The 18,635-nt window shown below is 45.8% G+C and overlaps 4 protein-coding genes and 1 long non-coding RNA gene across 8 annotated transcripts in view; 4 read left to right on the top strand and 1 right to left on the bottom strand.

Annotated features, from left to right (window-relative positions):
• The window catches only part of LOC127006329 (structural maintenance of chromosomes protein 5-like), a 23,655-nt gene extending 20,928 nt beyond the window's left edge, over positions 1-2,727 (top strand). The window contains exons 22-24 of one of the 2 annotated variants that reach the window (XR_007759482.1): positions 418-513; positions 1,205-2,067; positions 2,129-2,727. Coding sequence is in view for 1 of the 2 variants with exons in the window: in XM_050876153.1 (XP_050732110.1) it covers positions 418-513; positions 1,205-1,387 (279 nt within the window). In the remaining variant the exon portion in view is untranslated. Of the gene's footprint in view, positions 1-417; positions 514-1,204 lie in introns of both variants that reach the window. The other variant, XM_050876153.1, reaches the window with a different exon arrangement.
• LOC127006333 (gastrula zinc finger protein XlCGF8.2DB-like) overlaps positions 1-18,067 on the bottom strand; it is an 18,874-nt gene extending 807 nt beyond the window's left edge. The window contains exons 1-2 of one of the 3 annotated variants that reach the window (XM_050876161.1): positions 18,049-18,067; positions 4,454-7,289 (exon numbers count right to left, since the gene is read on the bottom strand). In XM_050876161.1, coding sequence (XP_050732118.1) covers positions 4,627-5,481 — 855 coding nt within the window. In that variant the 5' untranslated portion in view covers positions 5,482-7,289; positions 18,049-18,067 and the 3' untranslated portion in view covers positions 4,454-4,626. Of the gene's footprint in view, positions 1-4,453; positions 7,290-7,989; positions 8,112-16,505; positions 16,680-18,048 lie in introns of those variants that run through there. The other 2 variants (XM_050876159.1, XM_050876158.1) reach the window with 2 other exon arrangements.
• Positions 3,002-3,795, top strand: LOC127006336 (uncharacterized). Its single transcript, XR_007759484.1, has 4 exons — positions 3,002-3,074; positions 3,131-3,176; positions 3,336-3,454; positions 3,547-3,795. It is a non-coding gene; the product is annotated as an uncharacterized LOC127006336 (long non-coding RNA).
• Positions 8,255-13,198, top strand: LOC127006446 (mucin-2-like). The gene is made up of 4 exons (XM_050876398.1): positions 8,255-8,571; positions 9,888-11,260; positions 12,071-12,274; positions 13,193-13,198. Exons 2-4 carry the CDS (start codon positions 10,079-10,081, stop codon positions 13,196-13,198), a joined length of 1,392 nt encoding a protein of 463 aa, XP_050732355.1. The 5' UTR covers positions 8,255-8,571; positions 9,888-10,078.
• LOC127006330 (zinc finger protein rotund-like) lies at positions 11,236-16,488 on the top strand. The gene is made up of 3 exons (XM_050876154.1): positions 11,236-12,825; positions 13,193-15,425; positions 15,528-16,488. The coding sequence occupies exons 2-3, from the start codon at positions 13,392-13,394 to the stop codon at positions 16,080-16,082; spliced, it is 2,589 nt and encodes an 862-aa protein (XP_050732111.1). The 5' UTR covers positions 11,236-12,825; positions 13,193-13,391; the 3' UTR covers positions 16,083-16,488.
• Positions 18,068-18,635: the final 568 nt, after the last annotated feature.

Below are 18,635 nucleotides of genomic sequence, written 5' to 3'. Positions count from 1 at the left end.
CGGGCCAAATTTGTGGCTTTACCGTGTAGCAGCGACGGGCCAAATTTGTGGCTTTACCGTGTAGCAGTGACGGGCCAAATTTGTGGCTTACCATGTAGCAGCGACAGGCCAAATTTGTGGTTTTACCGTGTAGCAGCGACGGGGCAAATTTGTGGCTTTACCGTGTAGCAGCGACGGGCCAAATTTGTGCCATGATATAAACCCCCAAAATAGATGATACATAATCTGACCACAAACCCTTTGATACATATTATGAAATGGTTTGTGTAAGTGATGATTTTTTCTCATTTTTCTCGCTTAGAGGGACCATTAAGAAACATGATCCCCGCTGCTACCGGGTTAAAGACAAAGATAATAGTAGTAGTAGTAGTAGTAGTAGTAGTAGTGGAGATGACAATGGTGGTGATGTCATTGCAGGGGATGGACCCGGTCAACGAGAGGCTGTTCCTGAAGATGTTGATGGAGACGGAAGGAAACGAAGACTCCAGCCAGTACTTCTTCGTCACCCCAAAGGCAAGCACTATCATCATCATCATCATCATCAGTAGTAGTAGTAGTAGAGGTCTTATAAACGGCAAGATCCACTACTCTGAGTCTTCCCTGTATAATCGCTCGACAGTACCTACGACTAACGCCCAGACCTTCCCCTTAATCCCTTGGCGAACACAGTGACTCCCACCTCTTATACACAGCAAGATCCACTACTCCGAGTCTTCCCTATATAATCGCTCGACAGTACCTCTGACATACACCCAGACCTTCCCCTTAATCCCTTGGCGAACACAGTGACTCCCACCTCTTATACACAGCAAGATCCACTACTCCGAGGCTTCCCTGTATAATCGCTCGACAGTACCTCCGACATACACCCAGACCTTCCCCTTAATCCCTTGGCGAACACAGTGACTCCCGCCTTCCGGAGATCATAATTACTGCCCTGTTGACACTATCACTGGGGGGTTTTGATGTTAAGGAAGCACATGAGACAATCTGTGAGGGGCATTTCCAGGAGTAGTTTTATGAGCCTGGTGGTAGTTTGACCCTTCCTCTGTACCATGAACCTGAAGAAACACCCATTAGAACCCGACTGACCCCCTCTTTGACCTTCAGAAACGGCTGATGTGAGAAGCGAATGTGTCTTATAATTATAACCAACCAGTGTCACCCCATAATCACATCCTCCCTCGCCCTCTCTCCCCCACAGATGATGCAGGATATTGAGTACAAGTCACGGGTGAATGTCCTGGTGGTTCTAAGCTCCGTCACCAACCTCCCGCACTGCAAACACAACATCAAGCGTATCCTCAAGCGACGCGCCGAGGTCAACAGACAGCGGGGCAAGAAGGGCGGGAAAGGAGAGGTTGGGGGCAGGGGGGGTAAGGCGTAAGTGAGGGTCCGGGGTGTAGGTTAGGGTAGGGTAGGATAGGACTGACCAGTTAGTTGATAGAAGGGGATGAAGGAGGAGGAGGAGGAGGATTTGCAGAGAGAGAGAGAGAGAGAGAGACTGTTTGAGGAAGATATTGTAAGACATGGAGAGAGAGAGAGAGAGCGCTATTGCAAGACATAGAGAGAAAGCAAAAGGAGGAAGATTAAGAAAATTAAAATGAAAAATATATGTAAGACTGTTTGAGAAAGATATTGTAAGATGTGGGGAGAGAGAGAGAGAGAGAGAGACTGTGCTGGAGGGAGATATCGTACAAGTTGGAGAGAGGGAGAGAGAGAGACCAATCTATTTTTACCAGTATTATTATCAAGGTCATTAATATATATTTTCAACCTTTCCTTCCCCCTCCCTCTTTCTCTCTCCTCTCCTTCACCTCCTTCCCTCTCTCTCTCTCCCTTTAACTTTCTTAAGAGAGAGAGAGAGAGAGAGAGAGTTTTGAGATGACGAGCAATTTCAAAGCCCTATTTTAATACCATGTGTGTGTGTGTGTGTGTGTGTGTGTGTGTGTGTGTGTGTGTGTGTGTGTGTTCTCCTTACTAGTCTACACATTTCCACAATCTCTGTCCACTCTAACTTGACAAATAGGCCACCAGTAAGATTCCAACCCTTCCCAGCATCCACCAGTAGATTCCAACCCTTCCCAGCATCCACCAGTAGATTCCAACCCTTCCCAGCATCCACCAGTAAGATTCCAACCCTTCCCAGCATCCACCAGTCACACGCTGCCTATGTCAACAAGGGGGCGTGGCTTGCATTTGAACTAACCAATAAGAGACACTGGTTGGGGAAAGGGGGAGGGGCTTACATGCCTAGTTAGTTTGGATAAGAGAGAGAGAGGAAATAGCCAGGCAAGATATAAGGGAGATCGCATGCAGAGCCAAACAAGAGTGAATCTGGGAACTGAGGCATTAATCTAAGAACTTAAATTAGGTTGAGTATGTGATTTGGGTCCGGCGTGATCATAGGAGTAAGTTAAGGCTTGAACGAATCCAAATAGTTATTATCATTTTCCATCACTTATCTGTAGTTGACGTCATTATTATTATTAGTGTTTTTATTATTGTTATTGTTACATGAGCGCACTGTAATTATAATGGTTTCTTTTGTTAATACGATGGTGGTGCTCCTCCTCCTCCTCCTCCTCCTCCTCCTCCGCACTCTGAGATTCACCACACTCACACACTTCCTACGCATGCTGTGAGGTGTGGATTCATGTCACTGAGAGCATGAAGTGTAAGATTTATTGTATTTTTGTATGTACGGCAATAAATTTTGGAATATATCGCTGGTGTTTCTTATTCATCGATCCACCCTGACGGCCGTACCCCTAGAGGTCCCTGTGGGCATGTTAGATTAGGTAAGGTTGACTGAGGTGATTAGGTCAGGCTAGTTAGGTGAGGCTGGGTTCCGTCAAGTAGATTGGATTAGGTTAGATTGGTTGTGGTAGGTTAGTTTAGGTTCGGTGGGTAAGTAGATTGGATTAGGGTAGATTGGTTGTGGTAGGTGAGGTGGGTAAGTAGATTGGATTAGGGTAGATTGGTTGTGGTAGGTGAGGTGGGTAAGTAGATTGGATTAGGGTAGATTGGTTGTGGTAGGTTCGGTGGTAAGTAGATTGGATTAGGTAAGATTGGTTGTGGTAGGTTAGGTGGGTAAGTAGATTGGATTAGGTAAGATTGGTTGTGGTAGGTTAGGTGGGTAAGTAGATTGGATTAGGTTAGATTGGTTGTGGTAGGTTAGGATAGGTGGGTAAGTAGATTGGATTAGGTTAGATGGGTTGTGGTAGGTTAGGTGGGTAAGTAGATTGGTTGTGGTAGGTTAGGTGGGTAAGTAGATTGGATTAGGTTAGATTGGTTGTGGTAGGTTAGGTGGGTAAGTAGATTGGTTGTGGTAGGTTAGGTGGGTAAGTAGATTGGATTAGGTTAGATTGGTTGTGGTAGGTTAGGTGGGTAAGTAGATTGGATTAGGTAAGATTGGTTGTGGTAGGTTAGGTGGGTAAGTAGATTGGATTAGGTTAGATTGGTTGTGGTAGGTTAGGTGGGTAAGTAGATTGGATTAGGTTAGATTGGTTGTGGTAGGATAGGTGGGTAAGTAGATTGGATTAGGTTAGATGGGTTGTGGTAGGTTAGGTGGGTAAGTAGATTGGATTAGGTTAGATTGGTTGTGGTAGGTTAGGTGGGTAAGTAGATTGGATTAGGTTAGATTGGTTGTGGTAGGTTCGGTGGTAAGTAGATTGGATTAGGTTAAATTGGTTGTGGTAGGTTAGGTGGGTAAGTAGATTGGATTAGGTTAAATTGGTTGTGGTAGGTTAGGTGGGTAAGTAGATTGGATTAGGTCAGATGGGTTGTGGTAGGTTAGGTGGGTAAGTAGACTGGTTGTGGTAGGTTAGGTGGGTAAGTAGATTGGATTAGGTTAAATTGGTTGTGATAGGTTAGGTGGGTAAGTAGATTGGATTAGGTCAGATGGGTTGTGGTAGGTTAGGTGGGTAAGTAGATTGGATCAGGTTAGATTGGTTGTGGTAGGTTAGGTGGGTAAGTAGATTGGATTAGGTCAGATGGGTTGTGGTAGGTTAGGTGGGTAAGTAGATTGGATCAGGTTAGATTGGCAAGTGTTTATAGTTGCACCATCTTGCTTGGCTTGGCATTTGACAGGGTAGTTTTATGACCCTTCTGGTAGTTTGACCCTTCTTCTGTATCATGAACCTAAACAAACATTCATTAGAACACAACTGACCTCCTTCTATACCTTCGGAAATGCTTGACATGAGTGGCAGAAACGTCTAAGAATGCCAACCTCAACTCCTTCCACCCAGACATTGCAGAACCATATTACTCTATCTCCTAACTTGCCATTACTGTCAAAAGCGTTATTTAAATAGAGCGTCGGGATATGCAGGGTGCCAAGGTTAATTTCTGGTTAGTGTGTGTGTGTGTGTGTGTTAAGACAGTAACATGCCACTCATAAAATAATAATAATAATAATAAAAATAATAATAATAGACAAACTACCCACCTTTTTGAGCAATGATGCTTCGTGGAGACAAGATGAGACAAGGAGGTGGAGGTGGTGGAGGACGAGGAGAAGGATGGAGACGACAATACCACCACCATCACCACCACCATCATCATCATCATCGTTCTCACCATCAACAGCACCACCATCATCATCCTCACCCTCACCACCTTCTACATATGCATCTTCTCGTGTTTGGTCAGGTTGCTCTTTTTCGTAAACTCCTTTCCGCACTCCTCACAGGCAAACTTAATCCCCTGGTGAAAGCTCTTGACGTGCTGCGTGAGGTCGCCCTTATGCGTGAAAGTCTTGTCGCAGTCGGCACACTCGAACCTCTTCCGCCCCTCGTCGGCGTGCGTCTTGGCGTGGTAAGACAGGTAGCTCTTACGACTGAAGACTTTCCCACACTCCTCGCACTTGAACTTCTTCCCGTTGTGGACCGTGAGGTGGTGGACGAGGGTGCTCTTCTGCGTGAACTCCCTGCCGCAGATCTCACAGGCGTGCATCTTGACGTCTGTGTGTATGGCCTGGTGTGTCTTGAGGTACCCCTTCTGGCTGAACAGTTTCCCGCACTGCTCACACATAAATTTCTTTCCTTCGTGGATGTCATTGTGTCGGTTAAACAAAGTGCGGTTCGTAAATCGCTTCCCGCACTCTTTACACGTATACGACTTCTTCTCCTTCTTCTTCTTGGGGGATGCGTCGGTACTGGTGGGATGCGTTGGTGTGGTGGTGGTGGTAGTGGTGGGATGTGCATTGTCCGAAGTGTCAGTAGCGGTGGGATGTGCACTGTCCGAGGTGGAATGCGCTCCAGGATTGGTGAAGGTGGGATGCGAGAGGGTGTGTATTGCCAGCTGCTGTATGGTGTGGAATAGCTTCTCGCACATCCCACACAGGTACACCCGCACCCCTATGTGGCCGAGGTTGTGCTGGATGAAGCGGCTGCTACTCCCAAGCACCTCCCCGCACTGCAGACACTCAAACTTCCGCACATTCCCCGCACCGAGCACTGGCCGCACCTCATCCATGTTTCCAGTCGCTGAATTTGATATATATTCAGTTAATTTGGGTTCACTTTAGTTTACCCTCAAAAGTCATTTTCTTCATCACATTTTCTCCCAATTTTATGGTACACCGTCTAATGTTGTAAAGATCAAAAGCATTAAGCACTAAATGATTTTTGTCTCCCTTTCAGTTTTGAGGAACGTTTTATAATCATCTTTCCAGTCACCAAGTCCAGTCTACAAATAATTAGTGTTTTTTATAGTTTACCCTCAATAAATATTTTCTTGGGCATCATACATTTTCCCTCAATTTCATGGTGTACTGTCTAATATTGTAAAGATCAAATAGTATCGTTAATTTCTGAATGACTGATGTTCCTTTCTCACTTTTAAATTGAGTTACCGCATATATTGTTTTCTTTGGTATGACACATTTTCTCTCAATTTCATGGTGTACTCTCTTATATTGTAAAGATCAAACAGTAACATTAATTTAAGGATGACTGGTGTTCCCTTCTCAGTCTTAAGGAGCTACCATACATACCTTATAAAAATGTTAATTGCACATATATAAAACAACACAGCAAAGGTGACTAACAAATCAGTATTAGCAAACACAAACCCACCAATCACAGATCCGTCAACATACTCACAGGTGTTCTGAAAGTCTTAAGCCTGGTTGTTTTCCGAGTGTTGGCTGCATGTGGTGGTTATGTGTATATAGTTAAATCTTAGTTCCTGGGCCTCCCACACTTCATCGAGACTTGATACAAATTTGAGCACTGTTTCAGCATTTACCACCCAGCCCAAGTTATTGATTATTTACCCAACACATCCTTGGTTCGTCATACTAATAATTTAACACGTATCCACTCAGAGGTGTTCTGGAAGAGTCCTAAGTCCTGGTTATGTGTGCACTATAGTTAACCCGGTAGCAACGACGGGCCAAATTTGTGGCTTTACCGTGTAGCAGCGACGGGCCAAATTTGTGGCTTTACCGTGTAGCAGCGACGGGCCAAATTTGTGGCTTTACCGTGTAGCAGCGACGGGCCAAATTTGTGGCTTTACCGTGTAGCAGCAACGGGCCAAATTTGTGGCTTTACCATGTAGCAGCGACGGGCCAAATTTGTGCCATGATATAAACCCCCCAAAATAGATGATACATAAACTGATCACAAATGCTTTGATATATATTATGAAATGGTTTGGGTGAGTGATGATTTTTCCTTGCCAGTCATACAGTCAGCCAGTCGGTTCCTGGGCGAGTTACGAATCTCACTTAATGACAAAGACTCGGCTGACTTATTCCCTGGGGCCCGTCAACCACTCAGTCAGTCTCCATAAGTCATACGTAAAGCATAAATGGCGCCACTATAAAAATTGCCTGCGCCATGATGGGCTTGAGCCGACCACCAGGCCCCTGAAGAAAGCCTACCGGCACTACAGGCGAAGACGTAAAAAAAAAAAAAAAAAAAAAAATAGCTGAATGGCTGACTATAACGTTCAATGACTGGCAATTCGTTCCTGCTCAGTTTCATCAAGCAGGGAGTGAGTAGGTTGACAGCAGAGGAGTACGACTTCCTTCAGACTCTTCTTCAAACTCTCGTAGGCTTTTCAGCAGTAGTAGTGGTAGCAGTAGTAGTAATAGTAGTGGTGGTGGTAGCAGTGGTAGGGGGGGGGAGGGGTGACTGCAGATGTGAGTTGATGATTCTAATAAGTTCTCGTGGTCCTTCCAGAAGCAGTAGTGGTCAGCAGGTTAGGTCAGCAGAAGTACGGTGTCCTGCCTCCCTGCCCCTTCCCCTGCTATAGGCCAGGCAGGGGTCTCTCAAACCCTGCAGAGCATGAGAAAACAGGAACATTAGGCCCAAGATGATTTTAAAGCTAACACAGCAGGCTCTCTTCATTAACAAAAAAGCAAATACTTCCCCAATCCTGCTGTCACCCCAGACTAACCACACTCTTATTTTCGTCCTCCCACAGCCTGCCCAGCCCACCATCACACTTGACACTACCCACAAATAAACCACCAGCACTTAATGTCCCTAAATGCTGCAAACTAACCAATATAAACATGAATTACCGGCAGGGGAATGAAAAAATATACCCGTTTGACAGGTCGCCATACCCCCCAGCCTGCCCAGCCCACCATCACACTTCATACTGCCCACAAATAACCACCAGCACTAATGTTCCTAAATAATGGAAACTAACCGATATAAACATGAATTACCGGCAGGGGAAGGATAAAATATATACCCGTTTGACAGGTACCCACACGTCACAGCCTGCCCAGCCCACCATCACACTTAATACTACCCACAAATAAACCACCAGCACTTAATGTCCCTAAATAACGCAAACTAACCAATATAAACACAAATTACCAGCAGGGGAAGGATAAAATATATACCAGTTTGACAGCTACCCCTCCCCCCCCGCATTCCACCATCATAACAACCTCCAAAAAGCCTATTTCCTCCACTGTCCCTGCACTCCGGGTCACTGTACTCCTTCACCATGGCCAATACTCACCATATGAATGCCCCGTGGCCTATACAAGCTACAGGAGGTCAGGTCATAGGGTAAAACTTGACCTCTGCCTGCCAGCAACAACTCGCGGGAAGAACAGCGGGCGACGGACCTATCAAGTTTTAACCATAATATTTCTCTATTTATTTTTCATTACTTATTTTTAGTCTCTTATTGATAGTTATTCATGGTGTGTTATCTTATGGGAGGTGTGTGTTTTAAGTGTCTTCTCTATACCTCTAACCAGCTTGCATGTCTTTCTTCTTAAGAGTTTTATGGGGTTATTTAGGTTCTCTCTCTCTCTCTCTCTCTCTCTCTCTCTCTCTCTCTCTCTCTCTCAAAACGGGTAAATAAATAAAATAATGTAAATAGCGTAGTGTAAATAAAATCCCCAACGAAATACCAAAAGAAAATGTAAATAAATAAGCGTAAATAAATAAAATAGCAAATAAACGTGTGTAAATATCATTAGGTCCGTCGCCCGCCAGCAAGGTCTTGGTACGCCTTTGCTTCTTCACTGACCTCGTTATTTTTGGCCGTGACCTGACCTCCTGCAGCGTGTGGAGGTCACGTGGCTGGCATGTGGTGAGTATTGGCCATGGTGCAGCCTTACAGTGACCCGGAGTGCTAAAACAATTGGAGAAATAGGCGTTTTGGGGGCTGTTATGGAGGTGCTGGGCGTGATGTAGGCCAAGCTGTTGTTTACATGAATATTTTCTACTTTTTCTGCCGGTAATTCTTGTTTATATTGGTTATTTTACTGTATTTAGTGTTAAGGGGTACTTGTGGGTAGTATACAACATCATGGTAGGCTTGGGCATGGAGTTATTAGGATGTTAAATATCTAGTTTAGGTCTACCAACCCAAAATACATTACCCTTTTTCTGCCGGTAATTCTTGTTTATATTGATTATTTTACTGTATTTAGTGTTAAGGGGTACTTGTGGGTAGTATACAACACCATGGTAGGCTTGGGCATGGAGTGACTAGGATGGTAAATATGTAGTTTAGCTTCGCCATCTCAAAATACATTACCCTTTTTCTGGCAGTAATTTATGTATTTATTGGTTATTTTACTGTATTTAGTGTTAAGGGGTACTTGTGGGTAGTATACAACACCATGGCAGGCTTGGGCATGGTTATTATGTTGGTAAATATGTAGTTTAGGTCTACCAACCCAAAATACATACCCTTTTTCAGGCAGTAATTTATGTATTTATTGGTTATTTTACTGTATTTAGTGTTAAGGGGTACTTGTGGGTAGTATACAACACCATGGTAGGCTTGGGCATGGTTATTATGGTGGTAATTATGTAGTTTAGCTTCACAGCCCCAAACTACCATATACGCCTTCATATTAATTATTTTTGAGAGAGAGAGAGAGAGAGAGAGAGAGAGAGAGAGAGAGAGAGAAGGCGGACACACACTATACGATGCAGCCGAAAGTGGGCGGAGCATCGTCGGCCCACACTATGAGGCGGTCTCACGGAATACTGGGCAGCGGCCGTCAGTCTGAGCCCCACCGCCGCAGCGACAACAATAACTGTGCATATACGATTTATGTTTGAGACTATAATAATCAGAGCGACGCTGACCAACGTGGTGTACAGATCATTAGTCTGATATAATTCCCGCCGCAAGGTGACACACTGTGAGGCGGCGGACCACGCTGGAGGGAATTTCATATACATAAACAGAAGGCCATCGGGTCGTGTTGTGAGGCCACACCACACAAATTACACCCACACACACTGCCTCATGGCCTCTAGCTCCGCCCGCTGCATCGTATAGTGTGTCTCCGCCTTTAAAGATGAACATACATGCCCTTTCACTATAGCTGATGTGAGGGGGAGAAGCGTCTGGCAATACCTACCTTAATGTTCCCATGTTCTTTCCTACAGGGTTGAAGCGGGCCCCTGCCTAATCTACAACAAGGGAGATTGAACAGGCAAGCAAGGAGGCAAGGCACCCCACATCTGCTGACCCTGCTGACTACTACAGCTAACTCTTACCACTACTACTACTACAGCAAAGTGGTGATTAAGTCTGAGAAATCTCCATCTGAAAGCCAAACCAAGAATCAGCTGGGAAAATGGATGAGGTGAAGATTGAGTTCGATGAGGATTTTTTACGGATGTTTGAGTGTGACGAGTGTGGGGATGTGTTCAGTAGTCACAGCCGCCTCATCCAGCACACCCTCTACCACATAGGGGAGGAGGTGTTCTTGTGTGACATATGCGAGCAGCTGTTTCAGACCAAGGAAGTGCTGGATCAACACATCCTAACACATATCCCTGCTATAACACATCCCACCTCTACCATCCCTTGCCCCACCAGTGCCCATCTCACACATAACACAGTACATCCCATTATTGAGATAGCACATCCCACCACTAATATACCAGATCACACTACTAAAATAGCACATCCCCCCACTAGCAATGAAGATCCCTCCATCATCACAGAACATCCCACTACTCTTGTAGCACACCCCACCTTTATCAAAAAACATCCTTTCATCATGAAAGCACATCCCACCATTATCAAAGAACATCCCTCCATCATCAAAGCACATCCCACCATTACCACAGCACATCCCACCACTAACTCATCATATCCTAACTCTATCACAACACATCCCACCACTATCACAGCATATCCCACCACTAGCAAAGAACATCCCTCTATCATCACAAAACAACTTTCCACTATTACAACACATCCCACCACTATCACAACACATCCTACCATTGTCAAAGAACATCCCTCCATCATCATAGCACATCCCACCACTATCACAACACATCCCACCATTATCAAAGAACATCCCTCCATCATCACAGCACATCCCACCACTAACCCAGCACATCCTGCCTCTATCACACCACTTTCCAACACTAAAACAGCACATCCCACCACTAGCAAAGAGCATCCCTCCACAGAACAACCTACCATTATCACAACACATCCCACCATTATCAAAGAACATCCCTCCATCATCACAGCACATCCCACCATTATTACAGCACATTCCACCACTAACCCAGCACATCCTGCCTCTATCACAGCACATCCCACCACTAGCACAACTCATCCCACCATCATCACAGCACATCCCACAACTAGCACAGCACACCCCACCATTATCAGAAAACATCCCATAATCACAGCACATCCCACCATTATCAGAGAAAATCCCACTGCCATCACAGCACAGTCCACCACTATCACAGCACATCCCACCTTCATCAGAGAACATCCTACCCTCATCACAGTACATCCCACCTCTTTCACACCACATCCTGCCATCGGAGCACATCCCATTATCATCACTATCGCAGCAAATCCCACCACTCACCCAGCACATCCTACCTCTATCACAGCACATCCCACCACTATCACAGCACATCCCTCCATCATCGCATCACATCCCACTTTAACAGCACATCCCTCCACTAACCAAGCACATCCCACCACTAACCAAGCACATCCTGCCTCTATCACAGCTCATCCCACCACTATCACAGCTCATCCCACCACTATCACAGCTCATCCCTCCACTAACCAAGCACATCCTGCCTCTATCACAGCTCATCCCACCACTATCACAGCTCATCCCACCACTATCACAGCTCATCCCACCACTATCACAGCTCATCCCTCCACTAACCAAGCACATCCCACCACTGACCAGGCACATCCTGCCCCTGTCACATTACATCCCACCACTAACCAAGCACATCCTGCCTCTATCACAGCACATCCCACCACTATCACAGCTCATCCCACCACTAATCGAGCTCATCCCTCCACTAACCAAGCTCATCCTGCCTCTGTCTTAGCACATCCCACCAATGGCAGTGCATTTTCCACCACCACTGCCAGCAGCAACAACAACAACAAGACCTTCACAGCAGCATCACATCCCACCCCGGCAAATGCTGTCAAAACATCAACAGGCCGTCTTGTCAAGAAGGCGAGACAATGTTTTGAGTGCCAGGTGTGCAGGAAGAGGCTATGGCACCGTGGCGATTACAACCGGCACTGTGCCTCCCACCTGAGGATACGGGTGAGGTGCCAAAAGTGTGGGAAGTTCCTCAACCCAGCAAACCTGAAGGCCCACCGGGCCAAGCACCAAATGGAAAAGGTCAAGAGGTATGAGTGTAAGACCTGCTTAGAGAGGTTTGACACTGAGTCTGCCCTCTATGACCACCTCCAAGTCCACCAAGAGACTTCATGTAAAAAGTGTAGAGCAGTTCTCCAGACCAAGGACCAACTGGAGAGGCATGTCAGAATCGATCACGAAAGGAGGGAGAAGCTTCGCTGTCCGCAGTGCAATATGACATTTTCGTACAAGACCACCATGGACTACCATGTCAGCAGAGTTCACCGGGGCATCAAAGTTGGCTGTGTACAATGTGGACAGCAGTTTGCCGATGCTAGTGGTCTGAAAGAGCACCTGAAGAACATGATATGCAGAAATGAAATACAAAGATGATGGCGGGAACTCAGATAGCCCCCTTGGACATGGGCTGCCCGTGACCACTGAATGGGTATACAGCGCTGGCTTCCGGTCATGGTGGCCGTGGTTCTATTCCCAGTCGTGGCAACGGTTAGTTCACTTGGGGGTATGGTCTGGGCTCAGATGAATCTCACATGATTCATAATGAACAGAAGCTGGTATCCAACTACCACAACTTGGGGAGGAGTGAAGTGTGAGCCACTGGCAGGTCAGGGCCTGCACGCTGAACCATGCTGGAGGAGGTCACTACCACTTTGCTGCCTTGGATCCTGCACTTGGTAGGACTGTCCACCAGGATTGTTCATTTTTGGGAATAAGTGAGTGAAATTATGATAGATTACACTTTTTGATAATGATAATAAAAAATAAAATGATAACATTGAGGATTATTTCTTATCCTATGCTGGTAATTCATGCTTATATTGGATATTTTACTGCATTTAGTGTTTAAGAGTACCGGTGGGTAGTATACAGCACCATGGTAGCCTTGGGGATGGTTAGAGTGGTGGTAAATATGTAGTTTAGCTTCGCCACCCCAAACTACCATATATGCCTTCATATTATGGTTTAGAGAGAGAGAAAGAGTGTTAAAGGCAAACATACATGCCCTTCCACTATAGCTGATGTGTGGGGAGGGAGCGTCTGGCAATACCTACCTTAATGTTCCCATGTTCTTTCCTACAGGGTTGAAGCGGGCCCCTGCCTAATCTGCAACAAGGGAGATTGAACAGGCAAGCAAGGAGGCAAGGCACCCCACATCTGCTGACTACTACAACTACAACTAGGCCTACTTCTGCCACCACTACTACTACTACTACAACAAAGTGGTAATTAAGTTTGAGAAATCTCCATCTGAAAACCAAACCAAGAATCAACTGGAAAGATGGATGAGGTGAAGATTGAGTTCGATGAGGATTTTTTACGGATGTTTGAGTGTGACGAGTGTGGGGATGTGTTCAGTAGTCACAGCCGCCTCATCCAGCACACCCTCTACCACATAGGGGAGGAGGTGTTCTTGTGCGACATATGCGAGCAGCTGTTTCAGACCAAGGAAGTGCTGGATCAACACATCCTAACACATATCACTGCTATAACACATCCCACCTCTACCATCCCTTGCCCCACCAGTGCCCATCTCACACATAACACAGTACATCCCATTATTGAGATAGCACATCCCACCACTAATATACCAGATTACACTACTAAAATAGCACATCCCCCCACTAGCAACGAAGATCCCTCTATCATCACAGAACATCCCACCACTCTTGTAGCACACCCCACCTTTATCAAAAAACATCTCACCACTCTCACAGCACATCCCACCACTAACAAAGAACATCCCTCCAACCCAGAACAACCCACCACTATCACAACACATCCCACCATTATCAAAGAACATCCCTCCATCATCAGAGCACATCCCACCACTATCACAACACATCCCACCACTATCACAACACATCCCTCCATCACAGAACAACCTACCATTATCACAACACATCCCACCATTATCAAAGAACATTCTTCCATCATCACAGCACATCCCACCATTATTACAGCACATTCCACCACTAACCCAGCACATCCTGCCTCTATCACACCACTTTCCAACACTAAAACAGCACATCCTGACTCTATCATTACACATCCCACCACTAACTCAGCATATCCTGCCTCTATCACAGCACATCCCATCACTAACCCAGCACATCCTGACTCTATCACTACACATCCCACCACTATCACAGCACATCCCACCACTAACCCAGCACATCCTGCCTCTATCACAGCACATCCCACTACTAGCACAACTCATCCCACCATCATCACAGCACATCCTACCACTAGCACAGCACACCCCACCATTATAAATAAACATCCCATAATCACAGCACATCCCACCACTTTAACAGCACATCCCACCATTATCAGAGAAAATCCCACTGCCATCACATCACAGCCCACCACTATCACAGCACATCCCACCTTACTCAGAGAACATCCTACCATCATCACAGTACATCCCACCTCTTTCACAGCACATCCTGCCATCACAGCACATCCCATTATCATCACTATCGCAGCAAATCCCACCACTCACCCATCACATCCCACTATCACAGCACATCCTGACGCTATCACATTACATCCCAATGCTAATCGAGCACATCCCACCACCAACCAAGAACATCCTGACTCTATCACACTACATCCTGCCTATATCACAGCACATCCCACCACTAATGATCAAGCATACCCCACCACCAACCAAGCACATCCCACTACTATCACAGCACATCCCACCACTAATCAAGCACATCCCACCACCAACCAAACATATCTTGCCTCTATCGCAGCACATCCTACCACTAATCGAGCACATCCCACCACTAACCAAGCACATCTTGCTTCTATCACATTACATTCCAACAGTAATCAAGCACATCCTGCCTCTATCACAGCACATCCCACCACAACAACAGTAGATCCCCACAATATCACAGCACATCCCACCAATGGCAGTGCACTTTCCACCACCACTGCCAGCAGCAACAACAACAACAAGACCTTCATAGCAGCATCACATCCCACCCCAGCAAATGCTGTCAAAATATCAACAGCTGCTCTTGCAAAGAAGGAGAGACATTATTTTCAGTGCCAGGTGTGCGGGAAGAGGCTATGGAGCCGTGACAATTACAACCAGCACTGTGCCTCCCATGTGAGTTTAAAGGTGTGGTACCAAAAGTGTGGGAAGTACCTCAACGATGCAAACCTGAGGAGCCACCAGGCCAGGCACCTAAAGGAAAAGGTCAAGATGCATAACTGTAACACATGCAGAAAGATGTTTACCAGTGACTCTGCTCTCTCTGACCACCTCCAAGTCCACCAAGACAAGCACCTAAAGGAAAAGGTCATGATGCATAACTGTAACACATGCACAAAGAGCTTTACCAGTGACTCTGCCCTTTCTGACCACCTCCAAGTCCACCAGGCCAGGCACCTAAAGGAAAAGGTCATGATGCATAACTGTAACACATGCAGAAAGAGCTTTACCAGTGACTCTGCCCTCTCTGACCACCTCCAAGTCCACCAAGACGGGCACCTAAAGGAAAAGGTCAAGATGCATAACTGTAACACATGCAGAAAGAGCTTTACCAGTGAAACTGCCCTCTCTGACCACCTCCAAATCTACCAAGACAGGCACCTAAAGGAAAAGGTCAAGATGCATAACTGTAACACATGCAGAAAGAGCTTTACCAGTGACTCTGCCCTCTCTGACCACCTCCAAGTCCACCAAGACACTTCGTGTAAAGAGTGCACAGAAGTTTTCCAGACCAAGGACCAACTGGAGAGGCATGTCAGAATCGATCACGGAAGGAGGGAGAAGCTTCACTGTTTGGAGTGCAGTATGACATTTTCGTACAAGACCACCATGGACTACCATGTCAGCAGAGTTCACCGGGGCATCAAAGTTGGCTGTGTACAATGTGGACAGCAGTTTGCCGATGCTAGTGGTCTGAAAGAGCACCTGAAGAACATGATATGCAGAAATGAAATACATAGATGATGGCGGGAACTCAGATAGCCCCCTTGGACATGGGCTGCCCGTGACCACTGAATGGGTATACAGCGCTGGCTTCCGGTCATGGTGGCCGTGGTTCTGTTCCCAGTCACAGCAACGGTTAGTTCACTTGGGGGTATGGTCTGGGCTCAGATGAATCTCACATGATTCATAATGAACAGAAGCTGGTATCCAACTACCACAACTTGGGGAGGAGTGAAGTGTGAGCCACTGGCAGGTCAGGGCCTGCACGCTGAACCATGCTGGAGGAGGTCACTACCACTTTGCTGCCTTGGATCCTGCACTTTGTAGGACTGTCCACCAGGATTGTTCATTTTTTGGAATAAATGAGTGAAATTATGATAGATTACACTTTTTGATAATGATAATAAAAAAAACAGAACAATAACAATGTAGATTATTTCTTACCCTATGGATGAAAAGCCAAACTCAAGTTTTGGGCATACGCTAGATGAACATTGCCTTGCTGCTCATCTGTCTCACTCGTTTGCCCTTGAGCCGGTCTTTGGTAATAACATGATTTTGGGGCACATGCAGGGCCAGTGTGACATCCAGGTTACCAAAGTTTACCATCCCTAAAGGGAGAATGAACAGCTGGGTGGCCTGTGGGCTGAATGGCTCAGCTGGGATTGGAACCCAGGCTTGTGGAAATATAGCTACACATGTGTGACCCCCTGCACCACAGAATGGAAAATTATAGAAACCACAGGCAGCTTGGTATGGACTGAGAGTGGAAGGGATACAAAAATATGATATTGGGAGGTTTTGAGGATATATGGGGAATGAAGAGAAGAACGGAAACTTGGGTACTTTGAGGATAGAATGAGAAGAATGGTGCACATCACATGGGCTTGGTGAAGCAAGGTATACAGTCACTCCTCAAGGACGGAAGCAGAATTTGCGAGGTAGGTAATGGGAAGGAACAGAGAAACAGCACCAGCAACGTATAGCATAGGCCCGCCCACCCACCCAAAAAAAAAGACACCCTGGATAATTTCAGCAGAGAATGTGAGGGTCTCAAAATGCAAAGGCAAGAAGTATAGGTAGACATGTAACAGACCATGGGAAGACACCTGGAAATAAAGAAATACAAAGACTACTGAGGAAAAATTTGAGGAGTTAGAAATAAATGGCTACAGAGGATGGTCAAGGAGAGAGAGAGAGAGAGAGAGAGAATAATACAGTAATTGTAAGTTAGAGAAAAGGAGACGAATGAGAAAACACTGGAAATAAAGACAAAAATAAATAAAAGCTGAAAATTCAACACATCTGACACAAAACACTCGAAAAATTAATCTAGTCTGGAAAGCGAGAAACAGCAGTTCTCAACATCGGGTAAAGAACCTACTACCAGCCATACAGGAAGCCACAGCTCTACCTATCATTCAGCACCCCGGGTAAATCGTAGGAATAGCAGCTCCTAGTGGGTGCAAGTTTAGGGCACGATATGGTGGTAATTACAACATTTCTAGCACGTACGACGGAATTTTGACAAGCGGACAGGCGTGTTTATGTCAAAAGGGGTGTATTTTTCCAAGCTGGCCTCACGATTTCTTCAAAGGCGATGGGCGATGAGACTGCGAGCTCCAGGGTGAGGAAACGGAAGAGCTCGCACGGAAAAATACACCCCTTGTGACATCAACACGCCTGTCCACTTGTCAAAACCCCGTCGGACATGCTAGAAATGTTGTAATTACCACCACGCCATACCCTAAAGGAGCATCCACTAGGAGCCACTTTTCCTAAGATTTACCGCACCCCGGACTACCTAAGTGAGTTTTATGAGCTTTCTCCATCAAGTTTACCCACCTCTACAAACACAGGCCATCCATCTTCCTACTCCAATAACCCCTTGACTGTGGATCTCCTACCAGAGGACCTCACCAAGCTACAGGAATGGAATAAAAAGTGGCTGCTACAATTCAATGAAGAAAAATGTGAAGTCCTGCACCTTGGGAAGCAAAATCCAGCATACCAATACCACATGGGGAACACTCCACTATCCACCACAGAGGCAGAGAAAGACCTGGGAGTGTGTGTTACCAGGCTACCAGTGAAGGCGACGGACCTAATAATATTTACATTATTTTATTTATTTATTTTTTGCTTTCACTATTTCTAGGATGTTTTGAGGGCAGAGAAACTAACTATTTTAAATTCTCGAGGGAACAGTAATTAACTATCCATCTAAACTATCTAACTATCTATGGGCTTGAGGAGACATCGACTATCTAAAGGGGTGAGGGAATAGCCATTAACTATCCATCTGAACTACCTATGACTATCTAAGGGCTCGAGGGAACAATATATATAACTATCCACCTAAACTACCTATTTTATCTTTCATTCTTACGGCCGTACCACAAGGCAACCTCTTCGGCCGTAGAACCTCTTCGGCCATTTTCTCCTACCATAATACTCGAAGGGGTTCTTCCTGGGGGCGAAGGGAAGGTGTTGAAGGGCGAAATTATTGGAATCTGGCAAGGGGTCGAGAGAGGGACATATCTTCGTCAGCCCCTTCGCATATTTAATGAGTCA

This window comes from Eriocheir sinensis, chromosome 32 (genome assembly GCF_024679095.1).
Source record: "Eriocheir sinensis breed Jianghai 21 chromosome 32, ASM2467909v1, whole genome shotgun sequence".
NCBI classification, from domain to species: Eukaryota; Metazoa; Arthropoda; class Malacostraca; order Decapoda; family Varunidae; genus Eriocheir; species Eriocheir sinensis.
This window is presented reverse-complemented; position numbering and strand designations above follow the sequence as displayed.

Excerpts from the sequence above, each read along its gene's own strand:
- LOC127006446 (XM_050876398.1), top strand. The coding sequence starts at position 10,079 with ATGGATGAGGTGAAGATTGAGTTCGATGAGGATTTTTTACGGATGTTT. Across the intron at positions 11,261-12,070 it reads AACATCCTACCCTCATCACA|TGTGGGAAGTTCCTCAACCC; the intron begins GTACATCCCACC and ends AGGTGCCAAAAG.
- LOC127006330 (XM_050876154.1), top strand. The coding sequence starts at position 13,392 with ATGGATGAGGTGAAGATTGAGTTCGATGAGGATTTTTTACGGATGTTT. Across the intron at positions 15,426-15,527 it reads ACAAGCACCTAAAGGAAAAG|GTCATGATGCATAACTGTAA; the intron begins GTCATGATGCAT and ends CTAAAGGAAAAG.